Source organism: Tripterygium wilfordii, chromosome 23, assembly GCF_013401445.1.
Source record: "Tripterygium wilfordii isolate XIE 37 chromosome 23, ASM1340144v1, whole genome shotgun sequence".
NCBI classification, from domain to species: domain Eukaryota; kingdom Viridiplantae; phylum Streptophyta; class Magnoliopsida; order Celastrales; family Celastraceae; genus Tripterygium; species Tripterygium wilfordii.
The window spans coordinates 10,935,925-10,958,497 of NC_052254.1; the positions used below are offsets into that span (position 1 = coordinate 10,935,925).

General features: G+C 36.6%; 4 protein-coding genes and 1 non-coding gene across 5 annotated transcripts; 3 read left to right on the forward strand and 2 right to left on the reverse strand.

The window, feature by feature from the left end:
* Positions 1 to 3,101: 3,101 nt before the first annotated feature.
* TRNAR-CCU lies at positions 3,102 to 3,174 on the reverse strand. The gene has a single exon. It is a non-coding gene; the product is annotated as a tRNA-Arg (tRNA).
* A 1,345-nt stretch (positions 3,175 to 4,519) lies between these two features.
* Positions 4,520 to 5,945, reverse strand: LOC119993500 (growth-regulating factor 1-like). Its single transcript, XM_038840656.1, has 3 exons — positions 5,733 to 5,945; positions 5,264 to 5,657; positions 4,520 to 5,153 (listed from the first exon to the last, which is right to left on the reverse strand). The coding sequence occupies exons 1-3, from the start codon at positions 5,923 to 5,925 to the stop codon at positions 4,709 to 4,711; spliced, it is 1,032 nt and encodes a 343-aa protein (XP_038696584.1). The 5' UTR covers positions 5,926 to 5,945; the 3' UTR covers positions 4,520 to 4,708.
* A 4,885-nt stretch (positions 5,946 to 10,830) lies between these two features.
* On the forward strand, positions 10,831 to 12,908 carry LOC119993499 (serine/threonine-protein kinase RIPK-like). Its single transcript, XM_038840655.1, has 5 exons — positions 10,831 to 11,408; positions 11,527 to 11,662; positions 11,755 to 11,891; positions 11,967 to 12,090; positions 12,179 to 12,908. The coding sequence occupies exons 1-5, from the start codon at positions 11,004 to 11,006 to the stop codon at positions 12,697 to 12,699; spliced, it is 1,323 nt and encodes a 440-aa protein (XP_038696583.1). The 5' UTR covers positions 10,831 to 11,003; the 3' UTR covers positions 12,700 to 12,908.
* A 1,576-nt stretch (positions 12,909 to 14,484) lies between these two features.
* On the forward strand, positions 14,485 to 17,115 carry LOC119992954 (RING-box protein 1a). Its single transcript, XM_038839802.1, has 5 exons — positions 14,485 to 14,705; positions 14,866 to 14,916; positions 15,042 to 15,101; positions 16,540 to 16,611; positions 16,817 to 17,115. The coding sequence occupies exons 1-5, from the start codon at positions 14,570 to 14,572 to the stop codon at positions 16,852 to 16,854; spliced, it is 357 nt and encodes a 118-aa protein (XP_038695730.1). The 5' UTR covers positions 14,485 to 14,569; the 3' UTR covers positions 16,855 to 17,115.
* A 1,188-nt stretch (positions 17,116 to 18,303) lies between these two features.
* LOC119993571 (sm-like protein LSM1B) lies at positions 18,304 to 22,368 on the forward strand. The gene is made up of 5 exons (XM_038840756.1): positions 18,304 to 18,650; positions 20,044 to 20,112; positions 20,204 to 20,319; positions 20,406 to 20,468; positions 21,793 to 22,368. The coding sequence occupies exons 1-5, from the start codon at positions 18,590 to 18,592 to the stop codon at positions 21,868 to 21,870; spliced, it is 387 nt and encodes a 128-aa protein (XP_038696684.1). The 5' UTR covers positions 18,304 to 18,589; the 3' UTR covers positions 21,871 to 22,368.
* Positions 22,369 to 22,573: the final 205 nt, after the last annotated feature.

The following is a 22,573-nucleotide window of genomic DNA, read 5'->3' on the forward strand; positions in this document are numbered from 1 at the left end:
AAATATATTTTTTTTTTAAAATTACCTTTGGCTTTTTAGTTTTGTACTGGAATATTAGTAAAAGATAGTAATTTCCTTTGTGATCTTTTATGGGTAAGAGCTCAAAGAACTGTAAAGACACCTGAAGATAATATCAGTTTCTATTATTTACATTGTGGAAAAAAGAGAGGTAAAAATAACAGGCAATCACTTTGACAACACATTTGCACGAGCATTGAATGGTCCTTTTTCATTCATTCATTGACTCCCTTTTGTTATTTTTTTATGTAGGTTAATAGGGTACGTTTTCACCCAAATGTGTACTACCATTTTCATCACCCTAATATGTTTGGTATGTGCAAGTTCTGGCCGGAAAGTAAGTGTGAATTTCAGCCAGGGCCGGTTCCAGGGGGAGGCCAAATAGGCAGTTGCCTAGGGCCTCTCATGGGAGGGGCCTCATTTTTTATTCAATTGTATAGTTTTATAAGAAAAAAAAATCATAATCTTTAGCAAATTAAGAAAACAAGCCCATTAGCCCAAACACAAAATGACAAGGTCATAATTGTAAAATAAGAATTAAAGAATTGAAAAAACCCTAGTAAAGACCAAAGACTAAGAGAACCTGTTCTGCACTTCTCCTGTTTGTCGTCTACGGTCTACTCATCTTTTTGAAAAAAAAGGTTTTGAGAGTTTTGAGAGAGAGTCAGAGATTGAAAGAGAAGGGAAGCCACAGGTAAATCACCTATCATATATTTCTATTATTTTGACCTTTTTTGGCACACTTAATCAGAAATTGTAAATTGTTATTTGTTTCTCTAAACCCTAATTTCCTTTTTTCTGTTTTTTTTTTTCTGTTAGGTTTGCGCGTGATTGGGAAATCATGACAGGTAAAAGAAAGTTCGAATCGGGAAGTTCGAAGAGGAAGAAGAAAGAAAGACAAGATAAACTCACACAATCTCTCACGGGATCTATGAATAGGTATGTAAAACCTACAAATATGCTGCCAAATTTAACTGAGAGTGTGACTGCTGCTGAAAGTTTGCCTGAGAATGTGATTGTGAATGCTGAAAATTTGAGCTCCGTGAATGTTGATGAAAACTTGTCTGAGAATGTGATTGTGGATGATGAAAATTTAAACCCTGTGAATGCTTATGAAAATTTGACTGAGAGTGTTGTTGTGAATGATCAGACTCATGTAAATGACAATTGCGAAGGGGATGAAATTGAAGATTTGTTTGATCCGGGAAATTGGGAGAAAAATATGCCTCAAGGAAAAGTAGATTTGTTAGTAGAGAAGGGCCCAATAAGAGTTAGAGATGCGGGGTGTTTAGCAAATTATGAACTTCAAAACTTTGATTTCCTTGTTGGCATGGTGATTTGGTTTGAAATTTTGCAACAAGTGAGTAAAGTTAGCAAGATTCTCCAAGGAAAAGATATGAATATTGAAGACTGTATAAATCTCTTGCAAGGTCTCATTCTTTTTTTGGAAGAGTACAGGAATACCGGATTTGAAATTGCAAAGAGTGAAGCTGAAAAGATTGCTTTGGAAATGGGGGTTGAACCCACTTTTCGTGAAACCCGTGTTCGTCACAAAAAGAAGTTTTTTGATGAGAATACTAGGGATGAACCAATACAAGCAGCTGAAGAATCTTTTCGAGTTAATTATTTTATAATAATAATTGATAATGCCCTTTCTTCACTCAAGACAAGATTTGTGCAGTTTGAAAAATATGAAGGCATTTTTGGGTTTTTATTCAACTTGAGCAAGTTGAAAGTTGCAGATGATGAGAGTTTGAAGCATTCATGTGCTACACTTGAAGATTTTTTGAAACATGGGGATGATTATGATATTGACGCACTTGAATTATTTTCAGAATTGCAGTTGTTGAGAAAATCATTGTCGGAGAGGTTAACAAAACCAATTGAAGTGTTGGAGTATATCAAAAATTTGCGTCTTGCTTTTCCTAATGCTTGGATAGCTTATAGGATAATATTGACTGTACCAGTTACAGTAGCTACTGCAGAAAGAAGTTTCTCCAAGCTGAAGTTAATAAAAAACTATCTCCGATCAACTATGTCACAAGATAGATTGAACGGCTTGGCCATATTGTCTATTGAGAAAAAAATGGCAGCTAAACTTGATCACAACGATTTAATTGACAATTTTGCACACCAAAAGGTTAGAAGAGTATTAATCCGTTCTTCTTAGATTTAGTTTAGCGTTATTTGGTTTCATTTGATGTAATAAATTTATAAGTTTGAGTTGCTTAATTTATTGGATATTGGTGATAATTTATGTGTATTCAAGAACTAATTATATTGTATTTTGGATTTATTAGATATGTTGGATTTCAGATTTATAAAAAAAAATTTATTTTGAGGGATGAGGGCCCCATTTTCTTAACTTGTCTAGGGCCTCCAAAATACTAGAGACGGCCCTGATTTCAGCCGAAACATATAATTCCTAACCTCTTCCTTTTCCCACCCTAATATGTTTGGTATGCAAGTTTCCGCCTGAAAGGAACATTGAACATTGAATTTCGGTCGAAACACAAGAATTCCTATACTCTTTCTGTTCCCGTATTGATTCTCGTTCATGTTCCCATTATCGTTTTTGTTCTCATTCTCACGGGCAACCAAACATAAGTACATGATGAAAAATTCATTAAAGAAATTGTTTTTTGGTGTAAGTATTCATGTTCCCATTACTATTTCTATTCTCATTCCCGTGGACAACCAAAAATATGTATACGCTGAAAAATTTCCTATCCTCTTTCTGTTCCCGTATTGATTCTCATTCATGTTCCCATTACCATTTTTGTTCTCATTCTCACGGACAACCAAACATAAGTATATGATGAAAAATTCATTAAAGAAATTATTTTTTGATCAGTATTCATGTTCCCATTACCGTTTTTGTTCTCACGGGCAACCAATTTGTTCTCACGGGCAACCAAACATAAGTACATGATGAAAAATTCATTAAAGAAATTGTTTTTTTGGTGTAAGTATTCATGTTCCCATTACCGTTTCTGTTCTCATCCCCGTGGGCAACCAAAAATAAGTACGATGAAATGAAATTGTATTGTTTTTTTGGTAAGTAAAATTTTTGAAAATTATATCGCGCCAGATAGGGGTCGAACCTATGACCTTCTGCTTAGGAAACAGACGCTCTATCCACTGAGCTACAGGCGCTACTTGGACCAATATTCATAGAATCATTCATTCTGAAGCGCACATCTACAAGTATCTAATACATATATGTTATTTATCCATGGAGTTCTGCAATCTGCATGGACAAACACTAAAACACTAAACCTGGATTCATATATTATTCAAGTGATAAAATCTACAAGTCAATGCTTCTGTATGAGTATCAGTTTTCTGTCATTCTTGTACTGAAAAAAAAATAGCATCTACAATAAAGGATATTGGGTTATCTTTTTTAAATAATGACTCATATTAGAAGTATTACTCAATACCTAAAAGCTCTAAGAAATGGGAAGTTGTGCGAGAAGGGAGTGTAGTGTATCAATCGATGATATATAAGGGTTGCTTATTTTTCTATGGGGTATTATTGTATTTTCAAGTACCTAATTAAGAAGCAAGTATATAAGGGTTAAGACCCTAGCCGAATGTACGACTTGAATTCTTATATTGAAAATAGTCGTAGACCCCGTGGACGTAGGCTATCGAACCACATAAATTATGTGTTCTTCTCTTCTCTCTCTCTATTTCCAATTGCCTCATTATATTGTTTTATTATCTGTGATTGTTTAGGATGGCTCTCTTTTGCAACAATGTTCACTTCAATGCCTATTCCTCTGAAAAGCCCGAAGACGTATGATAAAATGCCTCAAGTGAGCCGGAAATTGTTGCATTATAGCCTTAAAAGCCATGCATTTCTAGTGAATTTGTTGCTAGTGAATTATTAACAGTTGGATTTGTGTTTCTGCCTTAGTATCTTTGACAATTTACAAAATCTGGGGCCATTGGGTCCTTCATCTATAATTACAATGTGCAGCAGATTTGAGTAAGTGTTTGGAAATGAAAGCAACAATTGAAAGAATAAGAGGTACAACAACGATCGTCAAAATCGCGATCTAGATCGTTTGATCGTACGATCTGACGATCCTAGAAAAACAAAATGATCCAGATTGTTCAAAAATCATTTTTTGATAAGATCGAACGATCTTACGATACGATTTTACCATCATATGATCAAATACTTCAACAGAGGTGACTCAGTCATTCAAAATCTCTAGGAATTTTCCAAATCTCATCCCAAAAAAAGACAGGATCGATAGGATCCCACCCTATTTTTTTTGCTCGAGGTGGGGTATTAATGTATTAACACCCTAACGATCTGTGTTAATATCAACGGTTGTGAAAAGGATGAGACGGGGGTAAGACACGATTGGGGGTGGGAACTTGGAATGGTCCCAAAATCTATTTATGAACTCTAAAGGGAAGTAGAACAAAAAAAACGCATAACAACACAGCAAAAAAGACATAGGATACTTCATTAAACACATATAAATTAACCCCAACCACATTTTGCAAAAAAAGAAAGAAAAAAACATCACTACTCCTCAGACCTCACAACATAAGACTTCCCCACTATGCAGGTACATTTTGCTCTTCACTACAAAAACCCACCTTTGATACCAATTACACCATTCAAGTTAAGATACATGAAGAAAAATTAGTACAGGACTTTGGTTTACCATTATGGGCTGTTCTTGTAGGGAAGATGTGAAAATGGTGAAGAGGATGGAATGGAAATAGAGAGCCTAGTTGTTGAAATTGATGATTTATCATGATCCAAGTCAAGCCATGAGTTCCTATGATTGTGTGGCAACTCATCAAAGAAATGATGCATAGTCTTCTGGGGTTCTTCTTCTTCCTCTTCCCTCTCCAATTTTAAGGCCATTTCACTACCCAGAAGATAATTATGCTGATCTTGCTTTTGATGAGCAGTGAGACTGCTTTGAAGCTGCAAGTAAGAGTAGTCATTCCTCTGTTTTGAAGAAGAAGAACTTATAGTCAAGGGTGTGAGTTGCCAAGAATCATCCATAGATGATGATCCAGAAAAGCTCCTTATAGTCCCACAAGGTTCTGAGAAGAAAGCATGCTCATCAACATCCTCTTTCTGCCCATAAATATACCTGTTTCTATTTTTCAACACCAAAGAAACAAAAACAAGCTCAAATCAAACCAAACCCATTAACAAAAACAAAAATAGACACAGATGAAGTCACTGGAATTCCAAAAGATTAAAAACCTGTAATCTGTGCTATTGAGGGAATATGAACCAGAGTCCAAACCCAAGTGGGTAGAGCTGTCTCTTGGTGGCAGACTAATTTCAGGAGGTCTAGAACTTGATGTGTTGGAACATAAATGGGCATGATTGAGATGGGTATTGTAATTTTCAGAGGAAAGTGAATTGAGAGTATAGGATGTTTTGTTGATTGAGGACAGAGTTGGTGTTGTTGTTGGGGTAACTTCCACAGGCTTTCTTGAACGATTCTTGCCTCTGTGCATGTGTCTCTCACAGTATTTTGAGTCTGTATATGCTTGTTTTGAGCATCTCCATTTCTTTCCATCTGTTCTCCTACACCTTCCTGGCTCTGGATCAACTTTTATCCCCAAACCCATTTGAAAACGGCTCCACCCAACTACACTCACAAACCCATCTTTAGTTACCCAAAAAAAGTCCTAGAAAAAACAGAAGAAAGTAAACATTAACTTACTATGTGGAGGTTGATGAGAAAAAAGCTTTGATGAAGGCAGTGATGAGTCCAAACAGCTCCTTTTGATGGTAAACAGAAGATCAGGAGGTATAGGGATGCCTGAAACCATGTACTTGTAAATTAAAGCTTGGTGTTCAAGCTCTTGCCACTGAGAGGCAGTGAAGGGCAACCCATTTCTTGCACTACTCATCATTCAGGAAAAAAAAATATAGAGGAAATTAAATCTCATGTACTTTGCTTCGGACCTAAGTTTAAGTGAGAAAAAGAATGGAGGAAGAACCAGAACCAGGGTTCTTCTTGTGAATAATTAATATCAGAGAGTAGACTAGGTATATTTATTCCAGGAACCATTGGCCTGCAGAATCTTCTGTAAAAACTAATGGTCTGAATTATGACTGCTGCCACCCCCCTCTCTCTGTTGCCTCTGGGACTGCAGCTCTTGTCTCTGACAACTCTACGGAAACCCATAAACTAAAGGCAAGTTGAGGATTAAAAAGGACTGTAAAGAAAAAGAAAAAACAAATATTTTTCAACTCTGAAGCTCATGCCTGGCCTGGCCTGGCCTCCTGAGTCCTGAGCACGGTTGTACGTACAGTTTAGGGGCTTTTACTGCTACTAACTCTTTTACTTTTTACAGATAAGAAAAGAAAAGAAAAACTCTTTTACTTTTTGTGTTCCATTACCTCACACCACCAGTAATGGCAGTGTCAGTAGTCAGTACCCACCCCCACCACCACTTGAGAAAAATGAGAGATTTCAGGTCAGGTCAGGTCAGGTCTGGTTCAGAGGCTCTTCCTTCTCCTGACTTTTGGCAAGGTAGTAGTACACCCATGGTATCAAATATAATAAGAAACTGAAACAGACCAATTCAGCCTTCTGAGCTAATTAACCAGACAAGTGAGTGAGTGTGCTCTTTGGATTAATTAGATGTTGGAAATATTGAGCTAGATAACTAATAATTGTCCAATACATATATTGAACGTTCTTAAAGATAAGTTGATCGTTTCCGCCTATGGATCGCTTGCCGCGCACTCCTCCTAATCCGGTGATCTAGAAGTGGTAAGTTCTACACTAGAACCCCATGAAAAACAGGCAATGTAACCAGGTGAAAGAAGGGTACTTTCACTTGAATATGGACAGAGAGCCATTCTTACATTGCAAGGATCGAAGGTGATGCCGTACAAATAATGCACCCCACCTGCGCAGAACTTCATCAGAGTTGCAAGTTTTGACCAACTTTCTCTTCCAAGCTCTGCTTCTGGACACAGTATTATTTATACTTCACTTCCTACCAAAAAAAAAAAGGCAGTCTTCGAGAGCATCACTGAGATTCACCATCATTAGCCTCTTTCCTCTACTCTCTGGTAACAAGCGCAGGCCTATTACTACACCAGTAATTCTATTACTGTGAAGATTATATTCCTCGTCTTGGACCAAAATGTGGTGAACTCAGCATCAGAAAGTTGATTCTTGTGCCTTTGATTTCAAAACTGGAAAGAATTTTAGAACTTGTCAATCAAACATGACCCCAAGAAATCATTTCAGATGCCATAAAAGACCATAACATTTTTATCTAACTTTAGATACCAGTTTGTCCCTTGGTGACAACTTTTTATCAAGATACCACCACTTGACGCATACAAATAGCGTCATTAGAGTAATTATAATAGTGTAAATTTGTTAGGGCATATACAGGGGTTCCGGGGATTTTTGAAAAAAAAAAAATAGTAGTTATATATATATTTTATACATTATGTTTCAAATATTTTCCGTTGGTCTAATGGCAAACAATGTTTTCTTTTAACCCACAGTACGAGTTCGTATATGAACTCCGACATCTCTTCCTTCTTTTAAAAAAACACCAATTCTTCTCCTTTTACCAGTATTCCTTTCTTCTTCTTTTTTAAAACCTATTCTTCTCTTTTTACCAGCATTTAATTTTTCTTTTAAAACCTAGTCTTGTTCGACTGTTCTGACTGTCATTATGGTATCTAAAATGCATTCTGTTATGCAAGCTGTATGTATGTTCGTGATCTCTATGTATTCTATGATTTTTTTTCACTTTAATTTTGTTATATAATCAATAAGAAATTATTTAATTTTTCAGGATATAACATTAAAAAAAAATTTAAAGACGCTACCCCTTGACCAACTGTTCACCCCTCACGAAAATTCTCCTAACTCCACCCCTGTGTGGGTAATTTATGCTTTTTGTTGGGTCAGGGAGGAATGAGAGTGTTACAACAATGTCAAATTGTTGGTTTGTTTTTTTTATTGAGACAAGCATGGGGCATGAATTTTAGTTGACTTGCTTTATGTAATTAATTTACGCTCCACTTCTTTTCAATTATGCATGTCTTTCACAAGTAATACAAACAACCATATTTTTTGTTTTTTTTAATCGTTATGTGCATCCTTAGCATATCATCTTAAACTGATCTTGAACTTCGGATTGAAAGATGGATATATATATATATATATATATATAATGATTTACATATATTCAAGTAGTATGATGTAGAAAAATAAAAGTGAAATTTGTGTTGGATTTACAATTATTCAAGTGGGGTCATCCACTACATTCAACACTTCAAATATATATTTGCGCACGCTGACACGCCTGCTGACACACTTGAAGGCATGGAAATCAATCCAGCCGTGTATGTACAAATCATAAAATATACAACTTTGACTTTGACTAATTACAAAATATTCCACCTGCAATTCCTCTCCGATAACAACACACCACCGGCACCCGACCATATACACGCACATTCCGTGCTTGCGTATATATATATACACACACACTATAGATTGACAAACAAATTTCACACGTAAAACTCCATGGAGATCAAGTAACTCTCTAAGGCAGAGTCTTTGGTTGTTGAACTGAACGTACACTTCGTGTTTGTTTTTGTTTGTTTAATATTGGATTGACATAACCTAACCGAGTGACATACAAGTAAAGGTTCTGTTTTTCTCACACAACCAACACGTTTTCTAGGCCTAGAAATCAATGGCATAGACCCAAGAAGAACTAAGTCGTGTGGGCCTTTGGCTCAAAATAGACAATATTGGTTTATAGTATTTGGGCTAAATTTTCTAACATGGTATCAGAGTTAAGACTCGTGATCCATTTGGACACGCCCTATACCTGTCCAATTGTTGGGACTGACATACTCCAACCTACAAGTGTGGGGGAGTGTTAATTTTTTTTATCTCATATCAGATTGACATAATTAACCAAGTGACATACAAGCAAATGTCTAGTCTCTCTCGTTCAACTAATTTATTTTCTGGGCCTAAAAATCAATGCCAACTATCCAACAAAAAAAATCGTACGAATCTTTGGTTCAAAACAAACACTATTTGATTCAAAGTATTTGAGCTAGATTTTCTAGCCAACATGCTCATGTTTGGTGAAGTTGCATGAAGAAGGTGAAGTAGTTGTAATTTGTTTGATTTGTTCTTCCCAAATTGCTTGACATGTAACTGATGTAAGAAACTTGCTAGCATCCACTAAACATACCAATATTATATTATATTAATATAATATGGCTTAAGCTAAGGCTTTTGTTTGGTCCATTAACATCAGTTTCTAATAATTCCATCTTATCCATTAGTATTTGTTTACTTTCTTGGAGCAATCAGGTGAGACATATGTGTTCAGTTTTCTAATTTGACCTTTTTTTTTTTTAAGACTCATAGGTCACACACGTTAAGTCATGTTGGAAGGGCATGAATGCTATCACAGAGGATGAAAACTACCCAAATTCCAACCCCTTGGTAAGAATGAAACCCTTAACCTCAAGTTCTTATGTAGATAACCTGACAACCAAACTACCTCCCATTCTCTCTAATTTGACCTTTTAGATTATGATTTAGCTAGGATCCAAGACAATGACTATATAATGACTGTTTATCGTTGTCTATTCTCGTATTGGTTTCAAAACTTGTCCGCCAGCCGGCAAAGGCTACAAAAGTGGACGTGGTCATTGCTTGTTTCCAAATTTTCATGCTATATTTGAAATGACAATAATACCCACTGACTTTCATCGAGTGAGATTGACAAACGGCATGGATCATTCCAATACCTACTCTCTTTTTGACGATAAAGCCCCTCGAACAAAAATGATTTGGAATGGAAGATTCTATTTGTTATTACTCACAAGGTCAACTGCATGGGAAAGCCACGACCTTCCGATCTGGAAAAAGTCCACAATCCACACGGTTATGATTTTTTTATAAGGATCGAACAGAAGGGTTTTTTTAGAGGGGAGGAGGATAGAGAGACTCAAACTCGATACTTTTATAAGATATCATACACATGAGTGTCATCTGAACTACTCTTAGTTCTCGAGGGGTCTATTGTTAGTTAATTCTTATGGATCACTTTTTTTTTCCTTTAGAATTATAATACTGTATGAGCTAAGCTTCAAGAAGCTATTCAATATTGCAAGCAGACCAACCTTTTTCTTACCAAGTATAAGAACAAGTTGCTCATTTGACGAAACTACCCAACATGAAAGACGACCCAGAAAAAGCTATATTTTCCCACCTTAAGTGTGTGTAAGATACATACCTGGAGATTGGCTTTCAAGGTTTGTCAAAATTTTCAGTCAACTAATTAAACAAAGGGAAATGATAGCGTGCGCCCTAAAGACACTAGATAAGGAAGAAAAATGTGCATTGAAATCTGAATAAGACATATATTTTGAGTTAAAAAAAAAATAGGTGAGAGAGTATTTATCACACATGACATAATGTAATATGTTGTAGTGAATTCTTAAGAAATGCCCAAAAGACACACGTTATCAACACCCTTAAACAAATTACTAATCGATTTTATCACCTCTTCTTGGACGGTTTTTTACCTAAAATTCAAACTGCCCAACAATTGAATGCCTTGGCACAAAAAGATGGCAAACGTCAAGAGGGGTAGCAATGTCATTTTCCTTCAAACCAACTATGTGGACTTCTGTGACTCAGAACCCATTAATCAAAGCAAATCATATATAAATATATGTGGGTTGTATGTATATATATATATAATAAGCTATAGAAGAATTCCATGCTGTACAGACTGATATCCATAAAGAAGCAGAGATAGAGAAACCAAAAAAATCAAAGATTGGGTCACGGAAAAGGAGTTGCGAACCTCTTTCTCTCTTGTCCGCGTTTGAGGAAAGAGAGAGCAGTACTCTTAACTTCGACTCTCCTTTATAAAGTCCTCAAAGCCCTCACACATTCTGCATCATTTCATCAACAACAATGGCTGTAAAGAAAGGCAATTGGAGATGCATCATTACAAGCTGTTACTTGGCTCATGATGATGAGAATCAGACAACAAAGCCTTGTAAGAAAAAACCAAGGCAGGTCACAGAACACAGTTCATTGCAGCAAAGACTTTCACTTTCCGATTTGAGTTATCCCAGCTCAACACTCACAGAAGATCTTTCAATCTCTCTTGCTGGTTCAAACCTTCATGCGTTTACGCTCGCGGAGTTGAAGGTGATTACACAGTGTTTTTCATCAAGTAACTTCCTTGGTGAAGGTGGGTTCGGACCAGTGCACAAAGGATTCATTGATGAGAAGCTTAGGCCCGGATTGAAAGCTCAGCCGGTGGCGGTCAAGCTGTTAGACTTGGACGGTTCACAGGGTCATAGGGAGTGGTTGGCGAGTCCTCTCTTCTCTTTCAAATGAAATTGCATTTGAATTGATGGTGTTTCTGCTTCCTTCTGATTAAACTAATTAAACTAAATTTCCCCTTTTGTTTTTTCTTTTCCTGTGACAGACTGAAGTGATCTTGTTGGGGCAATTGAGGCATCCACATCTTGTGAAGCTAATTGGGTATTGTTGTGAAGATGAGCACAGGCTATTGGTGTATGAATACATGCCAAGAGGGAGCTTAGAAAATCAGTTATTTAGAAGTATGAATTTTTATTTTTTGTTTTCTGGGTTATAATGTTACTGACTTGAACAAGATTTGTGTATTCTAATGTTTGTGATCTGGGTTTTGCAGGATATTCAGTGTCGCTGCCATGGTCGACGAGAATGAAGATCGCGCTTGGAGCTGCAAAGGGGCTAGCCTTCCTTCACGAAGCAGAGAAATCTGTAATCTACAGAGATTTCAAAGCTTCAAACATATTGTTAGACTCTGTAAGTCTTTAATCTATTAATCAAGATTACTCTTCAATTAATGTTTATACTTATTGTCTCTGCTCAATGTTCTAGGATTACACTGCCAAATTGTCCGATTTCGGTCTGGCGAAAGACGGTCCAGAAGGAGATGAAACTCATGTTTCCACAAGAGTTATGGGCACTCAAGGTTATGCTGCTCCTGAATACATGATGACTGGTATGAAATCCACGGATTAGTCGACTAATTAGCACTAAAAAAGCAGGCTAATGTGTGGTTAATATGAATCTGTTTGTTTGTTTTGCAGGTCACTTGACATCAATGAGCGATGTGTACAGTTTTGGAGTGGTATTATTGGAGCTATTAACAGGAAGAAGATCAGTAGACAAGAACAGACCACAAAGAGAACAGATTCTAACAGAGTGGGCAAGGCCAATGTTAAACGATCCGCGAAAACTGAACCGAATCATGGATCCAAGGCTCGAAGGCCAGTACTCTGAGACCGGGGCTCGAAAAGCTGCACGATTAGCTTATCAGTGTTTAAGTCTCAGGCCTAAACACAGACCAATGATGAGCACTGTTGTGAAGACATTGGATATTCTAAAGGACTATGATGATATTCCAATTGGTCCCTTTGTGTATACAGTGCCAATTGAGTCAGATAAACCCAAAGAATCTGAAGCACCAAGGGACGTGAAGAAGGAGAGCAATGACCGCCATTATCACTGTCACGGATCACCTACAAGGTCTCAAATTGTTCATTCAGACACTGGTTTGCAAAGCAGTGGAGTTCAGTCTCCATTGCACACAATAGCCATGGGAGCTTAGATTGATTAGTTTTCAAGCATAGAAAATCAAGGTGTAAATATAGATTTGGGTAAAGTTTACATATTTATTTGCTGGGCATTGTTTAAATTAGTTGAATTTTTGTTTTTTGTTTTTTTTTTTCCCAATTGTTATTTGGGATTGTGTGTGAAGATGAAGACTAGTTCAACAAGGACTGGTCATTTTGGAATAGAAATGTATTTTGAGTAGAAGCAGATTTGTCAAAAATACAGCCGAGACGTTTGAAAAAAAACAAAACAAAACAAAACCAAACTCAATCAACGCGGATTTTGTATTTGTGTTTGACATCCCACTAACTGATTTTTTTTGTAGCTTTGTTTGATTTGGAATCTCTTGTGATGAAGACATGCGGTTGTATTATACAACTTGTTAGAACATTTCGAACCCAAGTGGTATCAAAAATATTATAAATCCCAGTAAAAAACATCCCCGTTATCACAATAGTGGATGTTGTCCCTTGATTGATGTCAGTGTAGGGGTCCACGAAATATGGTGATTGAACCATAGAGTGACACATCCACTATTGAGATAACTGAGATGTTTTTTACTGTGATCCTTATCACTTTTGAAATTGTATATAGGGTTGTATGTATCTCTCCTAACTTCTAAAATAGCACCTTGAGAATAAATTTTTTATACTCAGTATGGGGTGCTAAATATAGCTCCCAAATGAAGCGATGAAAATTTTTGGAGAGAAGTAAAGTTTGATGGTTAAGAGTGAGTTTTGCATGGAAAAAAATAAATCAATAATGTAAAGAAATCATTTTCTCACCCTATTTCCAGTACTATTGGAGCAAAAAAGTTATACTTATACCATCCTCACTTTACACTGTTCAAGGTGCTAAAACCCCATTTTACCATCCACCATTAGAGATGCTCTTAGATATGAACGTTATTTTTAGCATCCAATTGAAGAAGATTGATGGGGAGCCAAAAAAAATAGAGGGAAAATAGAGATTACCATTGGGGCTTCAACTCATCCTCCCAACTCTAAATCAACTTGAGAATGACACTCTCAGTCGGTGAAATCGTGGACCTTACGGCAATTCAGTCTTTCCAGCAAAATATTAATCTGGTGTACACTATACCTTTGTATTTTTAATAAATAACTATATCACACATGTCACATAGGATTGGGAGTAAAATGTGTTCTATATCAATATCTTTAATATGATAATGATATATATGAATTATGTATGTATATCTAGAAAGATTTATGTTAAGAGCAACCACAATGAGTGTTTTTTGGCTAGGCCAATAAAAATATATGAGATTTTATGTTTTGTTGATGTACTGTATTGGAAGACGTGTTTTGCTGATGTGGTTGTATTGAGAAACGTGTTTTTACTGATATGACTGTATTGAAATTTTGTGTTTTGGTGTAGTTTTGTTGTGGATAAGGTAGAGGCATGAAATATTGTTGGTCTCCATATTGGGTGGAAAAAAATAATATATAGGAATTTATGTTTTACTAATATGATTGTATTGGGAGACGTGTTTTGCTAATTTGATTGTATTGAGACACTGTTTAATTTTATTTTTTGTATAATAGAAATGAGATCCAATATTAATTTTTATTGGTGCATTAAAAATAACCCATTACATTAGCCTTTGAAGAATGAATTTTTTTTTTTTCAAAAATAGTTGAAACCGAAAAGTAGATGGGCTAGAATGACGACATCATGTGAGAGTCCAATCAAAACTACGATCCACTACGGCCCAAATCAGATCCGATATTTTTCCTTCCTTAAGAACTGTCTAAATCTCCATTATTAACTCCACACTCCTTCCTTCCATAACCACCCAAACAGAGCCAAAGCGATCCCTAGTTTTTCGACCGAGAGTGTGTACGATGGCGACCCTGGATTCCGACGTCCCGATGGTTCCTGTAGGCGAGTCATCTAGCAGTGCTGCTCCTTCTTCCTCCTCTAAGAAGCCCAAACGCTTCGAGATTAAGAAGTGGAGCGCGGTCGCTCTCTGGGCATGGGGTACCTCTCATAACCCTAAATTCCTTAAATATTATTGTACGCGTGATTTTGTTTAGTTCATATACGTGTTTGTTTGATTGATTGTGCGGTTAGGGTTTGAAATTGTCTCGGTTTTGGTTTTCCCGGTGTTTGTAATGATATGTTGGTTTTTGGATTGCAGACATTGTTGTCGACAACTGTGCTATCTGCAGGAATCATATTATGGATCTTTGTAAGTTATTGTTGATGTTTTTAAATTGTTTTGTTTTCTATGTTTCTAGGAATTTGATCGGTGATTACATGTCTTGATTTTCTTTTATGATTTGTCCCGTGTTGCTGGTTTGTTTCGGTGGTTAGGCATTGAGTGCCAAGCAAATCAGGCCAGCGCCACTAGTGAGGAGTGCACAGTTGCTTGGGGTATGTGATCAATTCTAAACTTTATCCTATTTTAATGTCCGGTCATTTTTTTTTTCCCTTTTTTGTTTTGTCTGAAGATATTTAAAGATGATCTCTTTTTGCCGCTCTGTAAAAGAGTGCTTGTTATTGTTATATTAAATAAAACTTGCTCACTGGTTCAGTGATCTGTGCAGAAAATTTTATTTATTTATTTATTTATTTTTTTGCCCTTTTTTGTTCTCTCGTTGATTATGAAGCTGAGTGTTAAAGATTATTCTGGATGTGGGTATGCTCTTGGCACTTGGAGTATTTTCATTTTGTGTAACATCACATGGCTTTTTGATACTTTAATGTTTCCCATATGATGAACTAGGTTTTGCATTTGGAATTTGCAGTAGTGGCTTCCCAAGTAATTTTTGACTAGAGACTTTGTAACAGAGTTCAAGTAGCACTATCATTCAAGAACCAAAATATTTTGATCTGCAGTCTTGCAAACCTTGAAGTTTGCTCTAAAATCAGAATTGTACTGATGCGTGCTTGTTAGTATTTAACTCTTCATATCTGTTGCATTGATTATAATTATAGTATGATGGTGCTTTTCGTTCTCTTGTTTTTTGCCTACTTTAATTTTTGTGTGATTAACCTAAGCTTCCCTTTGGTTGGTCTCATATGTTCCTTTCCTCTCTTTTTTTTCGCTTTCGGAACTTCAAGTTGTATATGAGTTGAAGTTCTTTAATGTCAGTAAGGAGTTGGAAAGCTGTATCAATTTTCCGATCACCTTTTGCAATCTAGAATTATTTAGACTTTTAGAGAGAATAATCTTTTGCTTGTGGGTAAAACTGATTGTATTTTCATTGCCTACTTTTATGTTTTTGAACTTCGAAGAACTTAAATTGACCTCAGCTTCCAGCTTGTGGGTAAAGGTGTTGATAGGTTGGGAAATGATTTTTCAGCTTCTGCTTTCAGTTTTATTTTCTTTGAATAGTTTTCATTAATTAGCCTTTTTAGTCCCTCTAATTTTCAGAAACATTTTTTGATTTGTAAAACTGAAAACTGTTTTTTACTTTCAGTGTCTGAGTTGTTTTAGTAGAAACAAATGTACATGATTTATGTCAAGTTACAGGTAACAAAGCTTTGGATTTTTTTTAGTTCAAGCAATTGACAAAGAAAGGATAGGAGGATGCTGAAAATGAGTTTATTAATTTGCTCCTTTTCAACCAAAGAAGTGCAACCTCCTTTCTGTGCTTTCATTTTTTTTTTCATGAAATTTTTGTCTTTCTTCATATATTACTTTGCTTAGAATGTCTACTTTTCCTATGAAATTGTAAATGGAAAATACTATAACCAAAGTCACTTAACTCTTACTTCTGGTTTGAAGTTTAATGAACAGTCTTACTTGTTAGAATTAACATTGGTGATATTTGACGCTTATTGATGTTAAGTTTGTACTTTATTGCAGGAGTTTGCAACCATGCATTCCATTTTCATTGCATCAGCCGATGGCTTAAAACTCGTCAAGTTTGTCCACTGGGTATGTTTCATGCCACTGCCTCCCCTTCGCTATCTTTCTTTATTATTTTTGCTCTTTTAATCTGTTTATCAACTGTTTTATTTTTTTATGCTGCATGCCCTGAATTTTGCGCGAATTGAATTGACTCATTTTTCCAATGCTGCATAGCGGAATTTCTCAATCTTTTTTTTTTTTTTTTTGTGTGGTGGTTTTGTTAATTCAACAGATAACAGCGAGTGGGAGTTTCAGAAGTATGGGCATTAGACTGTTTGAACAATTTAACAAGTGGAATTTCTTACAAAAGGGGCCTTTTCACGTTGCCAGAGTAGAATGTTCAAACTCCTCCTATATGTTCAGCTCTATAGATTTTGTTATGTTCTGGATATTCGGATATTTGATGTGCGAAGTTTTATTATTAGCTATTGTGGAAATGAATATGAGGCTCCCTCCTTCCCTCCCTCTCTACTTTGTGGATGCATTGAACTTTTCACTATTGGAATGATTTCTTTTGTGGGTGGGATGAAATTGGATGTTATGTTGTCCTCTCCTCTTTTATAAATACAATGTTGTCTCATCATTTGCTATAGTTTTTGTGCTCTTGTTGTTTGGCTTAGAGGAATGCTCGTGTGTGTGTAGTAAAATACAATGAGGTTTGGGAGAGTGACTGAATTAGTATCTTCTCATCTGCAATGTATGCCTTCGCATATGCGGTGTGGTTTAATTGGGTAAACGATGGCCTTTCGTTACATCTGTGGATTCCTTGTCTCAGTGAGCTGTGAAGTTGGCACCTAGGAACTGCAAAGCCTGTCCCGTAGTAGAAGCAAGATTTCTGTAATGTTTTTAGACTCATGTTTTCTGTAACGCCGGAAGGGATAAAGAGGATGTGCTTTATAGAGCCTCGGGAGATGGCTGGATCAAGAGATTGTACAAAAATGGATATATGGACACATGATGGTAATCCTTGTAGTTACAGGGGCCATGTGTGCAAGCAAAGCACTGCATTTCTTGCCAAATGAGGACTGTTGGCCTCATCCATTATTCATTTCTCTCGATGGGAGCCAAGCCAAGCCAGAATTCAAGAAACAGGTAAGATTGTCACTACTTGAAAACTAAATCCTTCCACTAGCCTATGGCCTTCCTGACCATCACAAACCGATGGGAGACATTTTGACGATAGCCTAGTTGGTTTCTCTCTTTAGATGTACGGTGTTCGAGGTTAGAAATTTGAATCAATCAACTATGATATTAACTTGTGGAATCTCGGTTCCATGGAGTTGTCTCATTTTGGAGTCTATATTTGCATGAATTTTGATTCAATCTTATCTATTGAGTTATTCAAGCAACTCAAAATTTACGCTCATTTAATTATTCAAAAAGTAGGTTGAATTGGTTGGTCTCTCGACTATTTTTGATTTCTTTCAATAAAAATCATCGACACTACGCTGGCACGTGATATTGTCTAGCCATGTCAGCATAAAAGAGGAATCTTTATCCCATTGACTATTTGACACGCGTACAACAAATCAGATGTGGGCCCATGGCTTCTCAACCATCATGGGGGCCCATATAAGGCCTGATCATTATTATTAAAGAAAAATTAAACAAATCATAAAATTGATCTCATATCAATGATTAAAGATTTTGATCCAACGGTACACAAAGCTTCCCCTCAATCGAGGATTTCCATTTATTTATGTTCGTCGCACAGAAGCAGCCCACAGTAGAGAGTTATAGCGAGCGCGAGAGTGATAAAGACGATGTCTTTTCTTGTCAAAAAGGTGTAAACCTAGCTCTCTCTCTCAAAATTCTATCGTAAATCGCTCTGATTTATTTTTCTCCTTTTTTATCTTCAAAATTCAAGATTAGGGTTTCGTTGGAGCTTGATTGATTGGGATAGAGAGAGATTTGATTTTAGGGGGGTGGTTTAGTAGGAGGTGTTGTTGAGAGCCAATGCAATTGGTTTGGTTGATATTTGGAGTAGCGAACAAGAGTGAACTCCATGTCGTGGGCTGGCCCAGAAGATATCTTCCTCTCCACTTCGCTTGCTAGCTATCTTGATAGTAATTTCTATCTCCCTTTCCATCCGAATTTATCTATTTATGTTTATGCAAATACATCTATGGATATTAATTGGGTTGATTTCTCTGAATTTTGTGTTCTTTTGGATTTCAAGAATCTTTCTATGAACTAATGTTAAATTATATATTGGATCCAATGAAGGTGGGATTTTCTATTTCTTTGTTCCATCTAGCAATTGTGAGGATCTTAAACTATACATGGCATTTGTGCCTCTAGTCATTACTGAAATGTGAGTTTTGGTAGCTCCAAGCGCTGCAGAATAGACAATAGTGATTTTGTTGAAGAAAAAATTGTTGTTGTTTACTATTGGATTGATTATGTAATATGGATTTATCTTCAGTATGGTGATCCAACTTTGCAGCTATTTCTCTTCCCAGATTATTGGCTCATGAATTTGAAGATATAGAAATCCTTGGTTTATATTTATGAAAGTGGTAGAATTCGTTGATAACCCTCCAAGTACTTTTCTAAATGGAGTTTCTGTGGTTTCTAAGTGTATTTGATTGACACCCTCCTAATATTTCTAGCAATCACCCCCACCCGTCCAGTCCCCGTTAAATATTAAACAGGAAACAACACATGGCAGTCACATGTTGGTTGCAATTTGTTTTCCCAAAGGGAAAGGGCTGTTGGATGTACTAAGATAGACCAGGAAATTGAAGGCACTCTGCTGAAAATTTCAAGTAGAGGCTGTTATACACGATATAAGCCCCATGGCCTTTTTTTTGGGATAAATTATATTGGCTTTTATCATACCTGATGGGGATTCGAACCCGTATTCCCAGTGTGAATACTGAATAGTAAACACTTAACCAACTTAACAACCAGATCCAGTTAGTTAAGTGACTGTTGCACCAATGTTACGCTACATCTGATGTTATGCAAGCGAGTTAACCTGCGCTGCAATGCTGTACAAACACAATCTGCTCAGTCACTGCTTTACTAGAATATCGTCAACTTCTATTGAAGTCCCATATTTTACTGGATCATTGCATGGGGTCCACAGGGATGTCCAATTGCAACAATGGTCTAAGGTTGGCATATAATATCAAGGATGTTAAGAGATTATGCCAGCTTTTGTGTCTTTTCCCATTCCTGTTGGGTATGCAGGTCACAATGGGGGCTTGTCTTCCTATCTCATCTTTTTTTTTTGTCTCCCTCTGGTACAGTGTCTCTTCACCCTCAACCCCGTGTTGGAGTTTTGGTGTATAACCAAATTTTCAACAATTTACTGCCTGCATACTTGCCATTTCCTTGGCGGTATTAGATGTAGTTTCTGTTCCATCAATGCCAGCGACATGTTAGTTGACATAAAAACAGTTACCTGATTGATGATTTTTTAACTAATTAGTAATCACCGTTTCTCGTTTGCAGAAAAGCTCATTGTCTTGCTTCGAGATGGTAGAAAACTCTTGGGGTTGCTGAGGTCTTTTGATCAATTTGGTATTTTTCATGGGTGTTACATTTTCTTTTATACTATTCTTCCATTTCCTTGACAACATTCACTGATGAAAACTCTTCCTTCCATGCTCAGCGAATGTTGTTCTTGAAGGTGCATGCGAACGAGTTATTGTTGGTGACCTTTACTGCGACATCACCTTAGGCCTCTATGTAATCCGTGGGGAGAATGTTGTCTTGATTGGAGAGCTGGTATAATTCATCATTTTTGTTTTGAGACTTGAGTTATTATTAATCACTTCTGATGGGGAAAAATGATTTCTCTATTAACAATATAGGAACTTGATAAGGAAGAACTTCCTCCACACATGACTTGTGTGTCAGCTGCAGAGATTAAGAGGGTCAGTGCTATATTTGTGTTTGAGTTTTTTACTATCTGAAATTAGTTTGAAGCCATAAAGAGATATCATGCACGAATGCCCATATGGTAATGGATTTTTTTTTTGATTGTTTGATCCCTTGTCCTTAGGCATGGTGATGAGTAGCATGACCACCTGAACTAGTCGTGGTGCCCTTAGGTATAGATTGATATTAGACTCGTGCTAGATTGTAGTTCCACTGACGGAGTAAAGGAACTTGTTGATACTTTATCTTGATGTTCTTTTACCGGAGCATGAATCATTGCTCGGGCATAAATTTGAAAGTTAATTGTACTGTTGGCACCTACTTGGTGCTTGTGCAATACATTTTTATTTTCCATTCAAAATTTTCTTTAAAATAAGGTTGGAATGTGATTTGAGATTTATTTTTGAAGGTCATTGATACCTTAATCAACTTTTTTAATTTCTGGTTCTTTTGATAATTTAAGATAATATAATACTCTACTATTTTTGGAGGCCCTATGACCAATAGAAAGTCAATTTATCTTTCATGCATTGCTAATAAATGTTGATGAGTTGGAGATTGCAAAATAACCTTGAGAAACAATAGGTTGGGGCCTACGGAATTACAATATATGTTAGGAAACCATTAAAAACACCACCTTGATACCAAGCCTATCCCTTATTCCCATGTAAAGCCACCAAAATCACCTCAAGCTGAATCCCATAAGAAATCTTATAAACCCGAAATTCTAAATTCGAAACTCTAAATCTTAAATCCATACCCCCAGTGGCCTGAAACCCATCTGATACCATAAACCCTATTTCTTAGATCCTAAACCCTAAAACATTAAACGGGGATTCTAAATCCTAAACCATTTGACTGAAAACGATTCAAAATGCCACCTTGAAGGCTAAACTACCCTTATCCCCTTAGAAGCAACCAAACTCACCTCAAATTGAATCTCTATAAAAGTTCCCATAGTCCTTGGTGGCTTAACCGACCACTATTCCCTTGCAAAACTACCGGATTCAGCCTCCAGCTGAATCCTATAAGGGCTCCATAAATCCTATGGTAAAGATATAGAACAGAAACAGTTACTTTTAAATGACTTTGCTGCAACCCTTCAGTGTCCTGCCTGCAGCTATACGCCCTGATGTTTTCTGTTGCCTGCCTTGCTGATGCAACAGATATTTCAAATCTTTTTGCAAAACACTTCTACTTTGGTGTAGCTTTTCAAATCTTGATGCACATTGTTTCTGGCTCTCATGAAAGAAGAATTTTGTAAGACCAAGATAGAAAGTGATTGCTTGCTTGTATTGACTTTGTTCTCTGTCTTGTTAGGCTCAAAAGGCTGAACAGGATGCTATGGCTCTGAAGGGCTCCATGAGGAAAAGAATGGAATTCCTGGATTTTGATTAATGTCTCCTTTTGTTATGTTATGGCTCTGCTGTGTCCGCAAATATTTATGCGGCAATGATCCAGTAAGGGTAGATTGGAGTAAGAACTCAGGTTCTCAGTTTCTTCCTCTTGCTGATGGAGCAACCTAGTAATCCAGTGACAGTGCTGAGGACCTATTTTGACGAGGCTGAGAGTGAGTTTATTTTTTGGGCTCTTCAAGGCAGGGAGAATGGTTTCATTATCTGTGTAGAATGAGGAGTAAGTTGATATGTGCAAAACATATTTTGGGTAGTTCAGATTTAGTTACACTGATAATGCTTTGTCGCCTCCTGTTTAATCTCATTCCCTTCCCCTCGTCAGTAATCTTCCTTTCCATTGAACACGAGTTGAAATTGCTGTCGTTTGATGCTTTGGTGCCTCATTTTGTAACGGCACTTTCCCGTTCACTTTATTTTGTAATGTCATTATGCAATCCACATGACATTAACTGGTAGAAGGTTAATGATTTTGCTTCTTCAATCTGATTTCTATGACACTATGAGCACGTGCTGTCTTGCAGCTTATTTCCTGCCCTCATCCCCAACTCAAATTTCCTCTCTCTTTGATTATTGTGGAACAAGGTTTCTGCCCGAGAGGACGTTTAGGTCCCATCTTTTTATTTGCTGCTGGTTATAGGTTCTTTTGGATTTCTCTGTCAGATTCTGACTATAGCCCTCTCTGGCTC

Excerpts from the sequence above, each read along its gene's own strand:
- LOC119993500 (XM_038840656.1), bottom strand. The coding sequence starts at position 5,925 with ATGATGAGTAGTGCAAGAAATGGGTTGCCCTTCACTGCCTCTCAGTGG. Across the intron at positions 5,658-5,732 it reads TTCTCATCAACCTCCACATA|TTGGGTGGAGCCGTTTTCAA; the intron begins GTAAGTTAATGT and ends TTGTGAGTGTAG. Across the intron at positions 5,154-5,263 it reads CTCAATAGCACAGATTACAG|AAACAGGTATATTTATGGGC; the intron begins GTTTTTAATCTT and ends GTTGAAAAATAG.
- LOC119993499 (XM_038840655.1), top strand. The coding sequence starts at position 11,004 with ATGGCTGTAAAGAAAGGCAATTGGAGATGCATCATTACAAGCTGTTAC. Across the intron at positions 11,409-11,526 it reads AGGGTCATAGGGAGTGGTTG|ACTGAAGTGATCTTGTTGGG; the intron begins GCGAGTCCTCTC and ends TTCCTGTGACAG. Across the intron at positions 11,663-11,754 it reads AGAAAATCAGTTATTTAGAA|GATATTCAGTGTCGCTGCCA; the intron begins GTATGAATTTTT and ends TGGGTTTTGCAG.
- LOC119992954 (XM_038839802.1), top strand. The coding sequence starts at position 14,570 with ATGGCGACCCTGGATTCCGACGTCCCGATGGTTCCTGTAGGCGAGTCA. Across the intron at positions 14,706-14,865 it reads GGTCGCTCTCTGGGCATGGG|ACATTGTTGTCGACAACTGT; the intron begins GTACCTCTCATA and ends TTTGGATTGCAG. Across the intron at positions 14,917-15,041 it reads GAATCATATTATGGATCTTT|GCATTGAGTGCCAAGCAAAT; the intron begins GTAAGTTATTGT and ends TTCGGTGGTTAG.
- LOC119993571 (XM_038840756.1), top strand. The coding sequence starts at position 18,590 with ATGTCGTGGGCTGGCCCAGAAGATATCTTCCTCTCCACTTCGCTTGCT. Across the intron at positions 18,651-20,043 it reads GCTTGCTAGCTATCTTGATA|AAAAGCTCATTGTCTTGCTT; the intron begins GTAATTTCTATC and ends TCTCGTTTGCAG. Across the intron at positions 20,469-21,792 it reads CAGCTGCAGAGATTAAGAGG|GCTCAAAAGGCTGAACAGGA; the intron begins GTCAGTGCTATA and ends CTGTCTTGTTAG.